Here is a 23,015-nt window from a genome sequence, read left to right on the forward strand (position 1 = left end):
TAGAGCCTCCTCGGGGCAATGGCCTTACCAGAAACAGAAAGAATGTCAGAACTGGTTTTATAAATAACACTCATAATCCGTAGCACTATTAAAACATTCTGGCAGCCTTCATCCCACACAGGAGAAACTACGTTGAAGAACCATCTACTGCAAAGAACTCGGGGGTGCTAAACACTGACCCTCTTGTTGTTGGAGAACTCGTGCCCATGCCAGAAGACCTATACACCATAAAGAAGCAAGGGTAACCAGAGATGAGCTCTCCTTCCGTCTATACGACCACATGGATGCCTGAAGACTCACCCAATGCAAAGAACCCAGGAGAAGCAACCAATACCTCTCTTCCCAGCTCTGAGAGTGCACCAAGGTACAACGCTGTTCCATCACCAGACTATCCAGAGGATGCAAGCACCAGCTTCTCACTTCCTACCAATTCTCAGCAGGCTGGCACGATTCCACGACCTGCAGTGTACTGTAACAGCGATAATGTGGTAATGACTACGAACCCAGTGGACCTACCGGCTACTTACCTTCAGCATGAGGGTGACAAACAATCCTATTCCACATGCAGCGGCGAGACTGCAGCGACAACCACCCAATCCATGAACCCCCCTCTCACCTACCCTCAGCCTGCTGGTAACAAACCACCACTTTCCACAAGCAGAAGCGGGAACATGGTGACCAACACCCAATCAATGAACCCCCTCTTACCGACCCTCAGCCTGCTGATAACACACCACCATATTCTATAAGCACATCAATAAACCCTCATCCCTACCCTGAGTATGCTGGCAGCAATCTATCCCAAGGAGTGTATTATCAAGGGAGAGGCGTGGTGGTGACCACCCAGCCAGCTATGACAACCATGACCAGCACACACAGGCAGAGTTATAAACCCGACTACCTGCTGCAATCGATAGTGAACCTGCTGATCTGCTGCCTGCTACTTGGAATTGCAGCTCTTGTCTTCTCCATCAAGGTATGCTTTAAATACTCATTTGAGGCTTATGTGCTGCTTTGTAAGCGAGGTGTCTGGTGCCAGGGTTGGAATTTCATGGTGTGGTGCTTGGTGATGATTGAGGTGCCTGAGTAGGAGATAGGAGGATGCAGGACATGCTTTGGGTTCATTAAATTTCCTCTGTGTTAATACCCCAGTATTAGAACAATTGTGGAGGGTGCATCGTAGGATGCAGATATTTTCCAAGCTTCATGAGTAGTGCCAAAGCCCAGGATAACAGTGGCCTCCACAAGCCGGGTGTGAAGGTCAGTGACTCATCAGAGAGAAGAGCCAGTGATGACAACTTACAGTGCCTAGCTTCTGGACAGTAACCTGCATGAGCAGGTCTGTGGGAGTGTCACTGGTCTAACACGCTGCAGGTTCTAAATGAGGTGCCACAGAAGCATTGTAGAATAGGGCGTGGCCAGACTGTGGAGCATTGACAGTCCGGTTTGAGCTGTCAGTCCTGGAACAGCCCAAAAGGCTGCCAGTAAGACTTGTAGTGCATGGAAGAATGCTGCTGGACTAGTAGGACACGAGTAGTCAAGTAGCCTATGGGTAGGGTCCGTGATGCAAGCAATATAACTAGACGCTCCAGCTTGTTTTAAAAAAACTGATAGAAATATGGTGTAGCACGCCCACTATATCCCAAAGCCCTGGTGTCACTGCACTTGCTGCACTAATGTAAAATATGGGTCTCTAGGTTTCTCATTCTACTTGTCTTTTCTTCTCGCTTCCCAATCTCCTCCCTGCTCTCCTCTCATCTCCTTCATTCATTTGATGCTGTCCTCTCTATCCCCTTCCTCCGTCTCTCTCTTCCCCTTCTTCTGTCACTCAGTCATCCCCTTCTACTTCCACTCTTCTCTCCTTATTTCCCCTTGCCTCTCTGCTTTTCCTTATCTCTGTTCTCTTTCTCCTAGTATCCTTCTCCTGCTTTGTCCCATTTTCCTGCCCTCCTCCTCATTTTTTCGCCCTCTCCCTTTGTTTCATCCTTTTCCTCTCTCTTCTTTACTGTTCCCTTATCCTCTACACCCTCTGTAACCCTACCCTGAAAAGTAAACACAGACCAGTCTCTACAAAATCAGAACAGGCAGTCGCTGAAATAGCATCAGTTGGTGCAGGGCAGACTGGACTCCATGTAGGCACCCCCCGCACCAATGGAAGCTATGCCCCCGGACACGAGTGTTAAGCAGGCCTGGGCATAGTTTGTGGAGTTTCGCTATGCGGAACTCTGCAAAGTGACAAAAAAACTCAGCGGAGTTCCGAAAGTGGCGGAGTGCAGAGTGAAGAGCCATTCGTGCTGATCTTCCTGCAGCTCAGGTAGTAATTCTACCCAAACAGCAACTCACGTTCGCCAACTTACCAATCGTGAGCAGGGAAAAGCTCAGCTGTACTACGCGGAACAGAGTTTTCTGCACTCCGCGAGCTGTGCTGAATGAAGAAAACTCCGCAATCTCTGCAAACAGAGCGGAGTTCACAGCCCAGGCCTAGTGTTTAGTTGTAGGCGGGACTAGGTGTAGCGGGCACTGGGTATTTCCCCAGGAGGCTGGAAGAGTGGAGGCCAATTTTGCAGTGGTGGGTGCAGTTTTTATTACGGGGGGGGGGAGTTTTACAGCGGTGCTTCTATATCGTCGCCCAGTAACAAAAGCAGCTGGGGGGGGCTGGTCAGTCAAAAAAACCAGGGCAGCTTTGGGTTCTCAGTCCGGCCCTGGTTGAGGGCTGGAAGACAGCCAGACACATCTTAGGTGCATCGTGATCTCACTGTACTGCCACAGGGCTAAACCTAAAATCTGCCGAGCTCTGGTACACTTTGAGATGTGAGCTGTGTAAGGGATGATGTCTGCAATGCTGCAAATAGGGATGGAGGCCTAATGGCAATATTTCACTCTATATGTCTAAAGAGGAAATATAAGTCTCATCCTCAGTGTGGATCCCGAATCACCAAATGTAGTTTTTTTAATTTATATTTTCGTTGGTTTGTAAGGTACCAATGTATAATAAGTACAAGAATTCCCGATTATTATAATGTACAGTACTTTAAATCCATCGACTCCTGTATTAAGACTTGTGAAAGGTCTTTCGGTTTATAGAGGGATTAAGTTTGAGTGGCATAGCGATGGGATTCTTGTTTCAAAACCAGTACCACAATGCATTGAATGAGCAGGTGTAACAAGGAGTCTGACTCTTCAAAGCGTTGAGGTGGTCACCTCAAGAACCTTTCAGAATGAGCAATGGCAAAGCCAAGTGGCAGGAATTGGCCACCAGCCTTTTGGCTTGGTCAATGCTGTTTTTGTCATGATTATTGCAATGTTGGGGTAGCTGCCAGGCCCTCCTCAATCTTAAAAAAAATCAATTTGCTTCAAGCAAAAATATTTTTGTTTAAAAAAAATATATATTGTCATACTAGTGCCTAGAACTTAATTGAATGACTTTGCCGGCAGATGTGCTCCTTGTAAAAGGGCAGAATGCAGTCACTCACAGTGAAGTTACCTCATTTCTGAAGTAGGGTAACCCGGCCACTGCCCAATGCTGTATGTGGTAGTGGGTAGAAGAATCATGTGTATGGCACCATGATAGACCAATAAAAGAAGAGGGCTGGCTGAAAGCTCATGTAAGTATATTTTGTATATACCACTATTCCAGACCAAACATTAACTGCTTAAGTGCGTAAATATATTGGCTAAAGAGCCACAGCTTTTATATACTAACTAAAGAGCATGATTTTGGTACTGAAGCAAATAAGGGCTGCACCTTCAAGAAAAGCTACCCTCGAAGTAACTTTTGATATTGTCCCTAGAGGTGGCAGAATATGTACCCACTAACTGGTTCTGGATGACTAAATCACTAATCGATAATTAATGTTTGAGTTGGTGGTGCTGGCACTGGTGGTGCCAGTGTTGCTAAAATCTGCAAGGATGATAATAGGTTCAAAGGTTGAAGAAGGGCCTTATTTTGAACTTGGTGGACAGGATACTCTGTTGAAATGGGACTCATAACCCATCTGCCATATTACAAGTGCAATTGACTATAATGCACGTACAGTACAACAGGAGGGACATTCTCCACGTTTTTGATAGAGTATCTCATCTGCCAGACTCTTAATAAGTTCCCAAGTTACTAACTTTTCAGTTGGTACTGCCACTGACTGCAACTGCATTTCTAAGACTTACCGTACTGGTACTGCCACTGATACTTACTGTGTTACTAAGGGTTTTAATGCTAGTATTGGATCGGATGGTGACTGAGTTTTCTGGGCTTGTACCATCTTACTCTTAAGCACGCGTGGGGACTGAGTTACAAAGGTTTCTACCAGTGGTGCCAACCCAGATGGGGATTGAGCTATCAAGTCTTGCAATGTTTGAAGGTGAAAGACACTAATGGAGACTGAGGGCCCGTTGTAGGTGGCCCAAATACTGGTCGTAACAGTGAAATTCGGTAAATTCCACCATTACCGACCGGTATTAAGGCATTCGTGATGTAGGGAAGAATTGTGTAATAAGGAATCGGTAAATACCGTTTCCTTATTGGCCTTGCATTTAAGGAATCGGTAATACCGATTCCTTAAATGCAATGTAGAAAGCACATTAAAGAGTTCTTTTGGGCCTTAAAGAATCAGTAATCACCACCAACTTCAAGTTGGTGGTAATTACCGAATTCCTTCAAAAAAGCACTGTCTTGCTTTTTTTTTAAGTGCCATGTGGAACTCATCCATGCCCTTATGGCATGCATGTGTGCCACATGTGCACACATGCACATTCCAGGGGTGCAACAGGGTGTCCTTTGGACACCCTGGCACCCTTGAAATACCTCCCGGTATTACCAATTCGGTAATACCGAATCGGTAATACCGAATGTCTTCACATTCATTCTAATGGGCCTCCAAGCCCATAGCCATGAATGGTTATTTATTCTTTATTACCGAATCTCATTTACCGATTTGGTAATAGCGAATATTAAGGATTCGTTTTTTTCACCAAATTCTTACCTACATCTGAAATACTGACTTCTAAATACCGAATTGGTAAAATACGATATTTAGAATTCGGTATTTCACTATTACCTACATCGGGCCCTGAGTTTCTAATCCTTGAACTAGTGGTATTGCTGTACTTGAGGCCTTTGCATTGATAGTTGATGAGGTACTACGACTGGAACTCTGCTCCTGGAGCACCAATGGTGAATGAGTGACAAAAAGTGGCACTGAAAGTGAGTAATATGACCTAATGCCACTTCTAATGAATAGGTTGGAAGGTTTTAATTGGGACTAATGGTGACTGAGTCACTAAGGCTTATACTTCTGGAACTGAGCACTAATGAGTCATAAGTGACTGTCGCACTGTTGCTACAATGAGTGAGTTATAATACTTAAATTAGTGGTATTAGCATCAATACTGATTGGGTTACAGTGTCTTCTACTGGTAGTAGTGCTGAGCATCAATGGTAAGACTTGTCCTGTGGTGCAGGAAAATTTGGGACTGCATAACCATGGTTTTACTATTGGTAATGGCAGTGTGAGTAAATGAGTGTCTAGAGCTCGAACTGGCGGTGACGGTAAGGGTGGTGCCAAGGTTACCAAAGATTGCACTGTTTGAGAAATACTGAGTGATATGCTACGGTTTCTAAAGTGAGACCTGGAAGATTGGCCTTATCGAGAATGAAATACTTGAGTGTTTACTGGTGGTGTAGTTGCTGACGTTCACTTATGTGGGAAACTGGGTTCTTGTTGCAGTACCCCCGACAAACTTTTTACCTGGTTTTTGATGCAAAGTGTACTGGGTCCCTGCCAACCAGATTCCCACAGCCAGTGTTCTTTCCCCAAAACTGTACAACAATTGGTACTACTTCTGCAACCCCTGTAAGTGCCTAGTAAATTGTATCCCTGGTAGCTAGGGCATTGGGACTAAAGCGGGTCCACTAAGGCTGCAGCACCAATTGTGCCACCCTAGAGACCTCTCACCAAGACCCTGCACAATGCCATTGCAGGCTGCGTGTTTTGGTGCAGAGAAATCGGAAGCGTTGATATGGCACACATCCCTGTGTGCCATGCCCCCATACACTGCATGAGGTATAGGTAAGTCACTCCTACTGCAGGCCTTATAGCCCTAAGGCAGGGTGCACCATATCCCATGTGTGGACAAATCTGCATGAGCAGACATGACCCTACAATAACAACTCCATTCTTGAATATTGTAAATGCCCAGGGAAGCCATAGAAAATGCATAGACTGGATACTGGTCATTACAAGTTTCCTAGGTCCATGATGGTTTCCCAGTACCTTAACCCCTTCACTGCGGCGGCTATTCTGCCGCAGTGCTAAGGGGGAGGGGGGGTCGTGCGGCGCTCCAGTGCTCGTGACGGACCGCTCCGTCACGAGCCTCGGGTGAGCAGTGCTTGTGACGGAACGGTTCCGTCACGGCCGGCCCGCCCGCCCAATAGAGTGCTCAGCGCAAGCGTGGAATTCGCGCCGCCAGGCGCGGCGAGCGGGCAGTGACTGAACCGTTCCGTCACAAGCACAGCTCACCCGAGGCTTGTTATGGAACGGTTCCATCACAAGCATGCAAGGGGTTGAGATGTTTGGTATCAAACATTTTGTCTTAATAAATCTTAACTGATGCCAGTTTTGGATTTATTAATAAATGCTGAGGAAGACACCTTAGAGGGTCCCCTGAAAACCTATCAAGCAATAGTGTGGTGTCTCACTGGTCTTAGCCAGCCTGCAATCACCAGACTTGTTTCTGACCTCATGGGGTGACAACCAGAACTCTCAGTGGCCAGGAACAAAGCCTGCTCTGTGTGGAGGTGCTTCACACCTCCTCTATGCCAGGATGACTTTCAAGGGCAGGAAGCTTCAAAGGCGAGACTGCCTTTTTAAATGCAACCCAGGCATCTCCAGATAGTGGAGGATACCAAACCCCCTTTCTTGCTCCCCATTGGGCCGGAGGACGCGTGGGAAAATTAGATTGATGAGGATGTGTGCCCGCATTCAGCTTGCACCATTCTTGAGGTGGAGAAGGTGATGTGAGCACACCTTTTCCTACTCTTCCATCTTGAGATAGCAGTAATTGCCTATCAGGGCTGGGGCAGTGCCCCTTCCCACAGGAAGTGGTCACTTAGAGGTTGTAGATGCTGTTAAGGTAGGCAGCCCATTGGCTACTACCTGTCTCCCCTATAAAGCCCCTAAATGCAGTATTTAGCTGCCATCCCTGGACTTTGCAACTTAGATTCGATGGACACAAAGAAGATATGGACAAAGAGTTGCTGATCCGAGAACTGAAGCCCTGCTGCAGAATTTTGGCACCAAACCTTGCCTGCTGACTTAAGGACTCGACAATTGTGAAGTGCTGCCACGTCCTGCAACTGTGCGGCCTCCAAGAACCACAGAGCTCCTCCAGACTTCTACAAATCACCACAGAACTCCCTTGGAGTAGAGGTACTATTTCCCATCAGTCCGCTGGCACCGAACCCGCAAAGTCCAGTTTTTCGAATTGCTGCCCAACAACAACTCCAATGCAGCATCCAAAACAAAAGATGCTCTAAAGGGTCAGTTCTGTCTCCCCACAAAGTGTGAAGACACTAAGACTTACCGGAGCCGTGCAGTACCAATACCCGGGGTACCGAACCCCCAGTAGCATACAGAGAGACAAAGAGTACAATCTAGACTAAAACTGTCCAGGAAGCAACCACCCGTAAGGGACATTGAGACAAACTCACTTTGTGAGTGGCCCAGCTGTCCCAGAATCACCTCTGCAACCTGACTATGAGCACATTTTGACGCACGCCATCTGGCAGAACTATCTGCTTTGAACCCAGCCCCCCGGCCTTGGTAACGATGAAACAACTGAGCTCCTGAGGCCCTTGCAACCTGATCCCTCAAGTGGGACCCCTAAGACTTACCTTTAAGTCCTAGTGTTTTCAAGTCGCCCCCTTCTTCGTAGCTCAGCAGATATCAATGAATTCAGCACCCTGCTCCCAGCCGAATCCAGGACGTTCCAGAGAATCTGCTGGTGGAACATTGGGTCTGGCCTTACTACTTACCCAAATCCAGAAGGTGATAGCGGCCGGAAACTGCCGCTAAATCGGCGATAATGGGCTTGATAATATGCCCTTGTGAATTCCCATAGAAGTCCATGTTCTGGCGTGAATTGGTGCTTCTATGGGAATTCACAAGGGCATATTATCAAGCCCATTATCGCTGATTTAGTTACCGTGGGAAAACCCCATTTACTTTCCAAATTTGCAATTGAAAAAATCATGACATTGATCTAAAATAACATCCATGGATTTAGTCACAAGTAAATACAAGATAGGAATATCAGTGCCAAACTTAAGAGTCACCTTAAATAGCCTTGATGTCTCTATTCTAATAAATGCTGTTTCTGATGAGTAGTATACAATTTGCCATGACATTAATTTTTGGAATTTGAATATCTGCAATAAAAAAATTCAAGGAAGTCAATATTACTAGCACAATATAAAAAAGCCTTAATATCTGGTTTATATAAAGGAACATCAATCCAGTTATGTGCAATAGAAATGCCAGAAATAACAACATAAAGAGATTCAGAGTCAGCTAATACAAAGGCAACCACATTATCAAAAGAAGTTTCACATGGGGTAGGTATATTTGGTTCTGAATCAATATATGTGATAGAATCAGGACACAATTCAATGACAGAAATATTTTTACCTGAATCATGTCATGTCTGTTCTGAAGGGTCTTCTTAATCACAGATGGTGAGAATTATGGCACTACTCTTCTTCTTGAATGATGTTGATCATCCTCAAACCATCGTTACACACCAAGGTAAAATTACCTATCTTCTTGCACTTAATGCATTATTTTCCTAAAGCTGGACAGTTTCGAATTAACTAAATGAGAACGTGAACCACATCTGTAACACTTATGGATACACTGCTCTGAACCAGACATCTTTGAAGACTGATTTGCACATGGCTTCTCCTTTTTCTTTATATTTATTCTGATTTTCAGCCTTTTTGTTAGCAGTTTTTTGCATTTGATTAAACAAACTTTTCCATTGAGATCTTTCTGCTCCGACATTGCTTTGATTAAACAAATAGCAACTTCAGCACTTTTTACAATGTCACTGTTTCTTTTAATGAAGGGTTGTGATGTCTTAACAGTTGTTCCAGATTTCTGTTTGTTGAAACAATGCACGAAAATGTAATCCCTTATTTATAAACTAGCAGCCCGGCCTGACGTTGTCCGGGGCAGAAGGGGGCTGGGGGGCAACACCGCTGCAGGAGACGCGCAGCAGAGCGGCCAGCAGCGGGAGCAGCAGAGCATACTCACCAGCATCACGTGCGCAGGGTGTGGTTTCCTTGCTCCCGTTTCCTTGCTCCTGGCCGCTTCTGCCCACAATCCTGTCCACTCTTGTCATGTCGGACTCTGGAGGCTGTCGGTTCAGCGCACCTGTCCTGCCCGCTTCTGGCCAAGCTCCTGTCCGCCGCTTCTGCCCACGCTCCTGTCCGCCGCTTCTGCCCACGCTCCTGTCCGCCGCTTCTGCCCACGCTCCTGTCCTGCCCGCTTCTAGCCATGCTCCTGTCCACCACTTCTGCCCACGCTCCTGTCCGCTCTTGGCTCCTCGCCGACCACTTTACTACTTTACTAAAATGGCGGACCCGTGATTGTGATGTCAGCACACATAAAACGCACACGCCCACCTCAGACATGGCGCGACTTCAAAGGGACTACTTTGTGAAAGAACGTACTTTGCCCTTCTAAGGTATATTTTTTTATGGTATATAGCCTATGTCCATCTGCTTACCCTGACGTTTCCAATGATTTATTGGGTGTGTTGATTGGCGCTGTGGTTCCCGAGTTTACCCGCCTCAAAGGTTCCCAGTTCTCTCTTTATAATAGTAGTATAGATCAAGCGTATCATTAAATTCACACTGAGAAGCTCAAATGCGTACAGCTGACATATGTGAAATAATAGGTTCAGTAGTTAGTTTGTAATGTGTATAAAATGTGTGCCTTTCCATAACACTATGCGGTTCATCCTTAAATTGTAATTTAAGATTTTCAATTGCCTTTAAATAATTGTTGCAGCACCCAGAAGATGAACCAAGGGAAGGTTGACAAGAAGGTAAATGTTGAAATATGTTTTGAGCTTCTTCACCAAGCAGATTTAACAATAATGCTGTTTTTCAGCACTAAAATATTTGCCATCCATAGCAATTAAATAATTACTCACCAGGGATATCCAAAAAAGGTGGTTGCACTCCATGTTTGTGTCAATCAATAGGATGAGGAATGTTAATACCTACACTCAGCTCACAGAAACACTAACAGCTAGATTCATCATCATAGTCCCGTTTTGCGAATCCTTAATAGCGATTATTAAGGAATTGCTATTAAGGACTTGCAAAACGGGATTCAAGTAGGAATCGCTAAATAAATTGCGATTCCTACACATTCCTTATTTGCGATTAGCAAATTGCTAATCGCAAATAAGGAATAACTCCCCATTCATTCCTATGGGCCTACAGGCCCATAGGAATGAATGGGGAGTTATTCCTTATTTGCGATTAGCAATTTGCTAATCGCAAATAAGGATGCGATTTTAAGGGTGCCAGGGGTGTCCAAAGGACACCCTGTAGCACCCCTGAAATGTAATCTACATTGGTGTTGCACACACACATGTCCAAAGGACATGTGTGTGTGTAACATGCAACTTAGAAAAATGCATTTAAATGCATTTTTCTAAGTTTTCGCTATTTACCACGAGGTTTGACCTCGCGGTAAATAGCGGCCCAAAATTGCCATTTCGCAATTTTAAAATGGTTCATGAATTGCATTTAAGGAATCGCAAATAGAGATTCCTTGAATGCAATTCCTCGCAAATGTGCGAATTCTTTATTAGCGAATTTTGCATTGCATTTGGGATGATGAATCCCAAATGCAAAAATTGCGCTCGCAAAGGGCCAGATTCTCAGAATCTGGCCCTTTGCGAGCGCAATTAAGCTTGATGAATCTGGCCGTTGATTCCCAAAAAGTTTGCGAAAGCATGAGACAGCCAAGGAGTGCCATCAGACCCTAGAAAATAGGAGCAAACTGGCTCCATCTCGTAAAGGAAGCTCAGAGCAGTAAACTGATCTAAGTGTAATTTTAGACAAATAATTTATCAAACATTGAAACACTGTTTGCCATCAAACAATAGAAAATGTAAAATGTGCCAACATAATGCTATAACAAAAGTGTGCGCATCACAGAAATGTGTGGGGATGTTGTGAATAATGCTCTCTTCACAGATGTAACAGCAAGGATACAGCAAGGATACAGCAAGGATACAGAGGAAGAGTTACTTCAGTGTGTGAATCATACAAGTGCAATAGGATGCAGCCCAAAAATGACTGCCAGTTTTGTCCAGTATAATACCACTAGTGTATAAATGTTTCTCCACCTACCACAGAAGCAGTCGTTCTTGAAAGTAAATAGTTTAACTTCCTTAAAATACTTGCAAAAAAAGCTTTGGCATGAAACAGGGCTGCCAGAAAAAAATTGCAACATCAAAGAATGAAGGTTTGTCAGCACTCAAAACAGAAATGACTCACAGAAGTCACTGTGGGCTCTAGAATTGTCACCAAAATCTGGAAAGATGGAGGGTTCCACATAAAACTAAATAAATAATCGGCCTGGCCAAGTGCCATGCATCAGGCGTTAGACTAATGTATTTCAATGTGCTGGTCCATATGCACTTTAGCACTGAATAGCAGTAGTAAAGTGCCTAGCGTCCAAAAACCAACAAAAATAGGGTAAAAAAGAAGGCAAAAAGCACAACGCCTGGGGGTAAACATGCTGAAAAAGCCAAGTCTAACACAAGCCCCTCCCAGCCTAAAACCAGGGTAGACTAATGATTCACTTGATGGACTTCCCTGCTTGTGGAGACAGAACATAGACCTGGCCCACAACAGCCAGGGCACGTTCTGGTTGTATGCCTTGCTGAACCAAGATGGATCCCTCATTCCATACTCTCAGGGCCCACTAAGCTGACCCATGGGGAACCTTTCTCTTCACCTGGGGACCCCATCTGTGCAGCACCTAATCCTAGTTTCGTCACAGGTGTGTCCCAGTAGGCAGACAGTACCTACATGGCCAACACAGTGGTGTGGCCCAGTCCACCTCTGGGGTATGACTCCGGGCCCCTCCCAAGCCACCGTAGCCACTGACAGCTGTCAGTGACGAGAGCCAGGCCTCATGCCTCTTAGGGCTCTCTAGCCTTTGTGGCGTTAGAGAGTGGGAGGCTGTAGCCCCAGGTGCTTGACAGTGGCTCCCCTGTCAGATCAGGTATGGCATCCTGACACTGACCCACCAGCCCAGGGTCTGTATCACAAATATTTAAATAAACACAAAAATATGCATATGTATTTTACATAAGTTATGTTTTTATGTAGGCTTCATAGCAACGCCCAGATTCAGGCTTGTTAACGCGGGATTTCTGGTCTATAGTAATAGTTCCAGATCCCAATTCAGGTCGACTAGATCGTTGGTACCTGTCATTGAGTAAAAGGCAATCCACTACTAGGTTAATCAATTAAGAACTTAAACCACTCTAAAGAACCACTGACTACAAATAAGTTTAAAGATTTATTATAAAGCCAAAAGTATCTGAAGATACAAACATCTCAGAATAAGATTCAAAAGATATACAGGTATCAATATAAAAAGGAATTCTCGGAATGCTCTCAATCGGCAAAAGGAAATGATCAAAAATATCTCAAATACCATGAGAGTTGCAAGTATCGCTATAAGTTGCAACTTAAGAGTCATTTACAGAAAGGAAAAATTCAGATTAGTCTGTCCCTACACTAGACTAAGTGGCATCCCTACTTAACAAGATCTTTACCTAAAAAGGTGTCAGCCGTGGTGACTTCCAAAGAAGATCACGCACTTCTCTTAGTCTCCTTGGTGAATCGCTCTCTTAAGTTCAATCTATCTGCCTACCCATCCGCTTTCTTAGGCTCCCCAGATCATCTGCACTGTCTCCTTCCCGGGGTGCTGTCCCTAATACAAAATCACATATCCAATAGGAACGCCCCTAGAGACGCCCCTCACGTGGTATCGGTTCTGGCGGCAAATTCCATACTGGTGCTCCTCTGGACCCTTCGTTAAAGTTGACCTTGCTTCCTAGGCTTCTTCTCCGCTGTTCTGTACCCCCCAGGAAATTCCTGAAGACTCCTCCAGGCCTGTGCCAGGCGTCTCTGAACAAAGCCCATTCATCACCAAACTGATTAGGGCTCCTCGCACCTGCAAATAAACCGTTCTACTGTGGGCCCCAAATTCCAGCCTCTACCATATCTGTAAGTCATAAACTATGTCTTCGTTTGTGCTCTGGGCGCCCTCTCCTTAACGAGCACATGCAGATCAAAGAAGCGACTTTATCTATTCAGGCCTACTAAATTACATGAAACAGGCCTCTGCACTCTGCACATTTAATTTCTTTGTTTAAACAGCATTCTAACTAATACACATTTCTATAAAATAACACATCTATATAAAACATATATTTCAATTCTATGATTAACAATACTTTGCAGAAAAATGTTATGTCCACGTCTCATGTCAGTGTAGCAGCACTTATACATTTACTGTGAATTGCCATGGGCCTACACATTTTCAATGGTTTGCAGAGTTTTGTTTCTTCTTCACATAGTCACTTAACATGAGGAACATGGAGTTTCACATCATCCTAACATTTCTACAAACTTCTACATTAGTTTTCACACAGATATGTGTATCCCTATTCTAGTTAAACACTTTTATTCTTTTCACTCTATGAATATAACACTCTGGTGCAATCTATATCTAAACTAATACTATGTGCTTGTAAATATGGTGCACTTATACATTTTCCAGATCTGCGCTCTCTCAATCCCCCCTTTGATGACTTCCAGTAGTCATCATCATCACAACACTCTCTCTTAGGCATAGATTGTCAAACTGAAGTCGTTGCAACATTCCCTCGTTTCATCTCTTCTAGAGCCATCAGACTCCTGTACTGATTCTCCTGCATCGCAGCTAATCTCCTTCCCTGTTCTCGCATGGATTTCTGCAACCTGTTTGCTCTATACCATTTGTACAGCCGCACCAATCCCCACAAAGTGATTACACAAATCACTATTATGATGATAGGTTTAAGTATGTACCAAACGAAACCCTTTCCCAGGTTGGCAAACCAACCTCCAACCTTTCCCATTCCGTGTCCTACTTTTTCCCACACATTTACCTGCGCCAAATCCTCAACCTCATGGTGAATCGAAGTAATGTTTCGTATGTACTTCTCTAGAGGTTTTGAATTGTCTGGAATGTAAGTGCAACATTCCTGGACCTTCAAAGCCTTACAGACTCCGCCCTCTTTGGCTAACAGAACATCTAGAGCAAGTCGATTCTGAAGAACCATTGCCCTTATCGATTGCATCTCTCCCTCTACCAGCATCAAAGATCTAGCAGTACCGGCAGATAATCTATCTACGACTGTTGCCAACCTTCTAATTTTAATGTCATTCAATATTAACCCTAAAAGAGGAAATGCAGCTCCAAATATGTCTCCAATTACTTCAGAGCTTGCATCTCTCCTTCCTCTTGCCTGAGCCCCTCCCTTTTTGGACTCTAATTCTCCAGCATGATATATTTTCGGGAAGACAATTGCCAAATAACATGATCCATACCAATTATCTGGTAGTTTCACATATGCATTTCTTCCACAAACAAAATATACATTGGGGATCACCTGCATCTCCTTCAAGAAGTCTTTGGAGTAATACTCCAACTGGAAAGCATGTTCACAGCTGACTTCTCCCACGAACACATTCTCGTAATAGGTGTGACCCCTATGTATACATAGTTTCCCTTTCTTCTCTCGATCTAATGCTATTGGACCACTGCTACCCTTGCTCTTGTGTGCTTTTTCTTCTTCAGTCCAATCTGTTTCCCATTGACCTGAAGTCTTTAGAATCTTTTGTCTCCTGTATCGAGTATCCACCTGCCCTATAAACTTTTTCTCAATTTCTGACACGGAACAAGTCAAATTATTCCTCTGAGCATGTGAAGTGTCTAATGTTCTCCATGGTAGGAAATATTTCTGTAACCTGTCTTCACTCTTGTAATAATCCCACTTATTGAGATGTTTATAATTTGGCACCTCTGGTAACACAGAATCGAAATTCGAGAAGTAATACTCGAATCCATCCCGTTCATAAAATATGCTTAACAGCAAACTACATGTGATTCCATAAGTCAATGGAAGATGGTGGTACCTAATACCCTCGTCTACAGATGCTGGCAATCTCATGCAGACGTAGCAATTCTTCGCCTCCATGACATTAACGTACTCATATAGCAATTTGGCATAAGCATTTGACTTAAAATTCCCCTGGGATTCATCAGTGTGTAATCTCTTAACCTCAGCATCTAACAAAGCCTTTTCCTTCTCTGTGTTAACTCTACCTTGTACAGCAGTAGTAGGCCTCTGTGTCGATACTCGTTTAGCTTCTTCTCTTGCTTTTGCTTCATTTTCATGTCCCACTACATATGATATAGTAACTACTAAAACTATAAGAAAAATCACTACCGCTAAAAGTGTGCCTACTATGCATTTTGCCCTGCGGTTCGGGTTGCCAGCCTCCATGATCTCGAAACAGTATAGCTCTAGTTTTCGTTCTCAGCCAAAGTCTCTTACTGGACTCCAGTGTTTCTTCCCTTTGTACAATGTCTCTCTTTAAACCACAAAGTCTTTCTTTGAACCACACCTGGAAGCTGACAATTCACTCCGCAAGAACAGTCTCTTTTTCTGTAGCAATAGACAACCCTAGCCCTTCTCCATCCACTAAAATGGAAGTCCCTAATGTCTTTCTTCTTCCACTCGGCGCTAGGTTATCTTGCAATCGGTATTTACAAAGTTCTTTACAAAGTCTTTAATAGTCCGAGACTATGCGTGTTCCAAGAACTTCCACCACTCGCTCAAATATTTCCATACGAAGAAGGATTCCCTCCAGTATTGGACACCTTGAACAGCAACACGGAAATTCAACTGTCTCTAAGATCAATTTTCTTATTCCGCTCAAGAGAGGAGGATAGACGATGTTGAGTGTCAGTAGTCTTTCGACCTCCAATCCTGGTACCAAGAACCTTACTTCTACTGTGATGATTGGGTCAGTCAGTTCTGGTCAGGGTCACTTCCCTCACCCTCCCAGTTCTGCGTCCCGCTGAGGACATCTGTAGCGAGGTAGGTCCACTCAGGAGTAGCATATCTTCTGCAAGGCACTCGCACTCTCCCTGATCTTCTCGGACCTCCCTGTTCCTGTCCTTGTGCACTTTCTTCTGGATCTGAGTCTTCGGATATAGGAGCAAGAGTTCTTTCTGAAGTCAGCTTCAAGTTCGGCCTTTGTTTTCTTTCGGGCCAACTAACTTCTCCACGTCTTGTTCTCCTACTTCTTGTCCTCACACTCTGTTCTTGATCACTCTGGTACTGGTCTGTGTCTGATTCGTAGTCACAACAACTTTCTCCTTCAGTGGCAACTTCAGTTTCACTGCCGTCCTGCCTTTCTTCTTCTAGATCTGTTGCACTCCCAACTTCTTCAGACACCCCCACAGCTTGACTGATCCCCTCCTGTGATTCTTCTTCCACAATTGGATTTTCGTCTGTGAGAGGAGCTGTTTCTTCCAGGGGTGCTGGAACTTTTCGAGTATGGGATGCGTGGGTCCAATTAGGCAGTCCTCCGCACTTTACAGCAGTGTTCGTCACCAAGATCACCTGATAGGGTCCCTTCCAGCGCACGTCTAAACAATTCTTCCGGACGTGCTTCTTCACCAGGACCCAATCTCCTGGGCACAGGTCGTGGCATAAGTTTCTTGAGGACGGAACTTCTGCAGCCTGTACCTGAAGAGACACAGAATGAATGGCGTCAGACAACCCTTTGCAATAATCCAGGATCAGGTCATCTGTAATGTTCAACAATGCTGCAGTTGGGACAGAAGGAAGTCTCATTGCCCTCCCCATCCACACCTCGTGTGGAGAGAGACCTGTCCTCCTGTCGGGTGTGCTGCGCATACTCATAAGGACTAAAGGAAGAGCATCGGGCCAACTCAAGGAAGTTGATGAGCATACTTTAGCTAATCGACATTTCAGTGTCCCATTTATCTGCTCCACGACACCTGAGGCCTCTGGTCGATAGCTACAGTGCAATTTCTGATCAATGTTCAATGCAGAGCAAAGCATCTTCACAATTTCGCTGTTAAAATGAGTTCCTCTGTCCGATTCCAGAGAGGCAGGCACCCCGAAGTGCGGTATCAACTCTCTAAGCAACAACTTTGCTACTGTGAGTGTATCGCACCTGCGTATAGGGTATGCTTCAACCCATCTGGAAAATAGGCAAACAATCACCAGAACATACCTAAGGCGGTTGACTTTTGGCATCTCAATAAAATCCAATTGCATTCTATTGAAAGGCCGCCCAGACCTCCCAATGTGACTCAGCGTAACTGGTGTTCTTTTCCCTACGTTCAACTGTTGACAAGTAACGCATCGTTTACACACTGCTTCTGCTGCAATCCTAAACTTAGGACAATACCAGGTTTGCCTGAATACCCTCAGCATGGCATCTCTTCCCAAGTGTACTGGACCATGTATCTGTCGTGCCATTGGACTCGCCAACTCCTCAGGTAATACTGCCCTTCCATCTGCTGAAACCCAAAAATCCATTTCGCTTCTCACACAACCTGCTGTTTCCCATGCCCGTCTCTCTGATTTTGGTGCATTCTCTTGCATTACTTTTAAATCCTCCCAAGTGTCTACTGTTTCTAACATCATATTCAATTCTGTCTTCTCCTGAGCCCCATCTATTTCCATTTTCGTGAAAGAATATCCATGCTCCGCACAATAGCGGGCAACCTCATCGGCATACCTGTTTCCCTGTGACACAAAATCGGTATTTTTTGTATGTGCTGCACACTTTACTATTGCAATAGCGGCTGGACCCTGTAATGCTTCCAACAACAGCCGCACAAATTCTCCATTTCGAATTGGCAAACCAGAGGAGGTCATGTAACCTCTCTGAGACCACAATTGCCCGAAATCATGAACAACACCGAAACCATATTGGCTATCAGTATATATGGTGATTCTATTTTTATTACCTGCTATACAGGCACGGGTTAATGCAATGATTTCTGCTACCTGTGCGGAGTGTACTCCTTCCAGGCAAGCGGCTTCCACAACTCCAGTAATGGTGCAAACAGCATAAGCTGCTCTCAACCGACCAGTATCGTCTCTTAAACATGAGCCATCAACAAAGTAAATTTCATCGGGGTCAGTCAATGGCTCATCCACAATATCTGGTCTGGGCTTCGTGCATAGTTCAGTCACATCAAGGCAATCGTGATCTTCACATTCTTCGCCTTCTATATCATTGGGAAGTGGCATCAACGTAGCAGGATTCAAGACAGAGCACCTCTTAAGGGTCACGTTCTCAGCAGCAAGAATAACTTGCTCATAGCGCGTGAGCCTACTATTGGTTAAGTGCTGTGTCTTGGTCCGGGTCATTAACAATTCCACAGAATGAGGTACATACACCACTAACTGGTGTCCCATAACGATGCTTTCACAACGCTCAATGCTGACACCCGTTGCAGCAACGGATTTGAGACATCCGGGCAACGCTGCGGCTACCGGATCTAATGTAGCCGAAAAATATGCAACTGGTCTACGGCCATTTCCATGGACTTGGACAAGAATTGACAAAGCACATCCCTCTCTCTCGCAGCAGTAAAGTGAAAAAGATTTGTCGTAGTCAGGCATCCCTAGAGCCGGAGCACGACATAAGTCATCTCTCAACTGTAGGAACGCCATCAAGCACTCATTGTCCCATGGTACCGGATCACTCACCTCCTTGTGCGTCAGTTTCTGTAAGGGTTTTGCTTTCAGTGAAAAGTTAGCTATCCACTGTCGGCAATAACCAACCATTCCTAGAAACATCCTAACTTCTCTCTGTGTTGTAGGTGCACTCATTTTCATTATCGCTTCTATTCTGTCTGGTGACACCTTGCGCTTTCCTTTTTCCAACCTGTAACCCAAGTACTGTACTTCTGTCAGACAGTACTGCAATTTTCTCGGAGATACCTTATGCCCATTTTCAGCTAAATGATTCAGTAGGGCGATGGAATCTGTCTTACACGCTTCCTCTGTTTCTGACGCAACAAGTAGGTCGTCTATGTACTGGACCCGAACCGAGTTTTGTGGCAGTACTAGACTTTCAAGATTCTTCTTCAACAGCTGGTTGAAGATTGAAGTGCTATCTGTGAACCCTTGTGGGATTCTACACCATGTTAAGACGCGATCTTCCATTTTAAAGGCAAAAAGGTACTGGCTTTCTTCATCTAATGGGATTGAAAAGAAGGCCTGACAAAGATCTATCACTGTGAACCACTCAGCTTGGAATGGTATCTGAAACAGTATCACTGATGGATTCGGTACCACTGGACAACATGAAACAACTATCTCATTGATTTTTCGAAGATCTTGAACTATTCTGAACTTCCCACTAGGTTTCTGCAAACCCATAATCGGGGAGTTGCATGGACTACCCACGATTTCCTTCAGAATTCCCTGTTGGATCATAGAATCAATCACAGGTTTTATTCCTGCAATCGTCTCTTGGGACAGCTTGTATTGAGGCGTTCTTGGATAAACGACATTTGGTTTCACCATGATCTTCACTGGCTCTACCCCTTTGATCAATCCTATCTCTTCTCCGGTGAAATCCCATACTTCTGATGATACTGCCTCGCGTAAGTCCCAAGGAAGTTCCTCCACAGTCAGAGTAGGATACAGTTCTATACATGTTCTTGAATTAACAACCTTAAAAGTCGCATCATCGTCCGTAGTCTGTACCTCCACTCCCTGAGGTGTGCAATATATGGTGCAATTCAATTTGCACAACAAGTCCCTTCCTAACAGACACACAGGACTAGAATCACATACTACAAACTGATGTTCATTCATGTAGTTTCCGATCCTCACTGATACTGGTTCTGTCAAAGGGCTAGTCATTCTTTTGTTTGCGACTCCAACCACCTGAATTGTTTCCCCCGACATAGGTAGTTCGGGAACCACTGCAGATCTCAAAGTTGATCGAGTAGCTCCAGTATCCACCAAAAATGTCGTGGGACACCCTGCTACCTCTGCCTCGACAAATGGCCCTCTCTGATCCACTTCTAGAACTGCCCAGAGGGTACAGTCCTCTTCCTTGCTTACACGTTGTCCCGTCAAAGGGTCAATGTAATAACACTTTTCTTCATCTATGAAAAGAGGCATTTGTCTAAAGACCTTTCCCCCTGTTGCAATCCTAGGTGGCTGCGGAAACTGAGCTCGCGGAGCCGAAGTCCCCCCTTTGGCCACCTTGTTCCTTGGCCCTGTCACCCCTTGAACTGGAACCTCTTGAACTTCCTCATCTACCTCCAATTCTCCGTTTTCAGGGTTATAGGGACACTCGCGTCTCCAATGTCCCACCTGCTGACACTGGTGGCACTTTGTCGTTTTCTTCAACGTAGCAATGTCAATTCTAGGTCTCGAGTTTTCCTCACTGTCCTTATTCTGATTACTCGATTTCCGTCCCATTGTCCCTGTTCCCTGCTGTCCGCCCTTTCCAGCTGACTGCATCTGCACCACCATTAGTTTCTCTTTCAGCTTCTTTGCTTTGGAATCTATTTCATCGCTGCAGTACCTTGCGTACCTCAAAATCTCATCTAATGGTCTGTTCTGCCAGCAAATTAAATGTTGCTGAATCATTAAACAGATATCAGGTCTCAACCCCAAAACGAACTTTGATACAAACTGTCCTATATCCTTGGGGTCCATTACATCGAGTCCACTGTATTGTTTGAATGTTTTCAGCAATCTCTCATAAAACTCATGAACTGTCTCCTTGGGTTCCTGTCTTGTTCGGTCTATTTTTACCCAATCTATGTCTTGTGGCGGCACCTTATCTTTCAGCCAAGTTATTACCCTTTCATACTTTTGCATCACAATTTCAGACGGTCCATTTGTAGCAGCATCCCTTTCTGGCTCTGCAGCTGGCCATTCGACACTAGTCTTGCATGCTGTCCACAAATCTCCTGGGACCACAATGTCAAACAAGGTATTCAAATCAATCCACAATACCTTTGAGATTTTCACAAACCTTTCTACCTGCTTGTACCACTCAACAGGATTGTCCCTCAACTTCGGAAATGAGTTGGTAAATGCAGCTAAATCCCCTCTACTCCAGGGCACATGTACGTAATTCCCATTCGATATTTCTCTCAGAGGAAATGCCTCCATCTGCATTACCCTCCCTTCCGGAGACATCACACTCGTGCTCCGTCTGACAGTGCCCCTTTTTGCCCACCTCTCTTCCCATTTGTCCAGATCTCTCCACACTCTTATTCCTGATATCAGCTCCCTTATGTGTGTTTTTAATCCTGTAGTTCTCTTCTCATCTAAGTCTTGGTCTGAATACTGCAACCTATGGTTACTCTGTAATGTTTTTGTTCTGGACAAATCTACCATATACTTGTCTGCCAGTTCAGACAGTTTCTCATGAATTGCTCTCGCCTTTCGGGTAATATCTTTTGCTATAAACAGCAACTCATCTTGTTCGTACAAATCAATTCTTTCCAATGCCAACGTACCATCTATGATCTCATCCACATCTGATTTTAAGCTGGTAACATCAAGTCTTTTGGCCTTCACTGCAGCTTTCAGTATGCTAGATCTAGGGGGTCCATTTACATCTCTCCCATCCCAGCTCCGAGTCCTACGTCTGGGCTCAGGCGAGTTACGGGGAGTCCTCCCATGCTCCCACCCCTCCAGGTCCCATGCAGTTCCGTCCTCTCTGGGTGGATGATGAAACACTCCATTGGGCCTCATGGTCCTACATTCCCCATCCTGCCTGGTTTCTCTGGGTGCATGGCAAGACATTCCATTACTCCCCCTTTCCTCACAATTTGTCTGTGATCTCTGACTACTCGATGTATGGCGAGATCTTTCGCTGTTCCCTCTATTCCAGTGTTGTACATCTTCTCCAAGTGCGTGATGAGCGCACCTAAACCTATCTCTGTATGCTAGTACCATTTGGTCTCCACCCTTTTCCCAGAGACGAGACATCTCTTCACACTCGATTCCTCTATCGTTCCGCTCCTGCTGTTCCCTATCATCCATAGGACGTGTAACTCCTCTGTTCTCCTGACTTTGTCCTTCACGCTCCTGACTGCTTTCGCTAGCCCCGCAGTGAGATACTGTCCCGTTGCCTCGACTTCCCCATTCTGCCTCTGCTCTTGACCTGTTGCTCTGTGCTTCTGCGGACCCATCCCATTCTCTCAAGTCAGCTCTTAATTCTTTAAAAGATTTCGGCCGTGGTCCCCTTAGGTCCATCGGTCCTCTCTGACCCTCCTGTCCTGATGTGGGACCCACTGCTGAATCGAATGGGGTGTTCCACGTTACTGGTCTTGGCGATTGCCTCCAGGCATTTGTCGTGGTATTTCTCCTTTCTATTTCAGCTCTCTCTCTGTCTAACCGTATCTGTTCTTCCTCTCTGTCTCTCTCGGGGTTGTAAATCGATACTATAGGTCCTATGGTAACGGGTACTTGTAGAGCGTCTCGCAATCCATAAGACTCAACTGTTGGACTTTGGCCCTTAGGGCAGGTTCACCCCTAGACTTTTGCGGGAAATGGTGACCTGGCAATGTTGATTTTTAGGATTCTGCGCACTTTCACTGTGTCCCAGGGGAAAGTGCGTGCGCACTCTGAGTGCATGTGCTGAGCTAGGCCTGCCCGCCCATAGGAATGCATGGGGAATGTATGTGTCCCTGGTAGTTCCTGATGCGTGGGGTGTACAGGCTTGAGTCTGGTATGTGTGAACTCGCGAGAATGAATGCTGCGCAACGGTATGTGCGGCTTGTATGTGTCTAGTGGGGAAGTATCATTTCTAGACATGGCTGTACGTGTGCTGTGAGGGTGCTGGCGTG

The 23,015-nt window shown here is 45.1% G+C and overlaps 1 protein-coding gene across 1 annotated transcript in view; it reads left to right on the plus strand.

Annotated features, from left to right (window-relative positions):
- Nucleotides 1-251: 251 nt before the first annotated feature.
- Nucleotides 252-23,015, plus strand: part of LOC144769660 (uncharacterized) — a 54,546-nt gene continuing 31,782 nt past the window's right edge. The window contains exons 1-2 of the mRNA XM_078653835.1: nucleotides 252-700; nucleotides 763-976. Coding sequence (XP_078509961.1) covers nucleotides 252-700; nucleotides 763-976 — 663 coding nt within the window. The remainder of the gene's footprint in view (nucleotides 701-762; nucleotides 977-23,015) is intronic.

Source organism: Lissotriton helveticus, chromosome 7 (genome assembly GCF_964261635.1).
Source record: "Lissotriton helveticus chromosome 7, aLisHel1.1, whole genome shotgun sequence".
In the NCBI taxonomy this organism is placed as follows: Eukaryota; Metazoa; Chordata; class Amphibia; order Caudata; family Salamandridae; genus Lissotriton; species Lissotriton helveticus.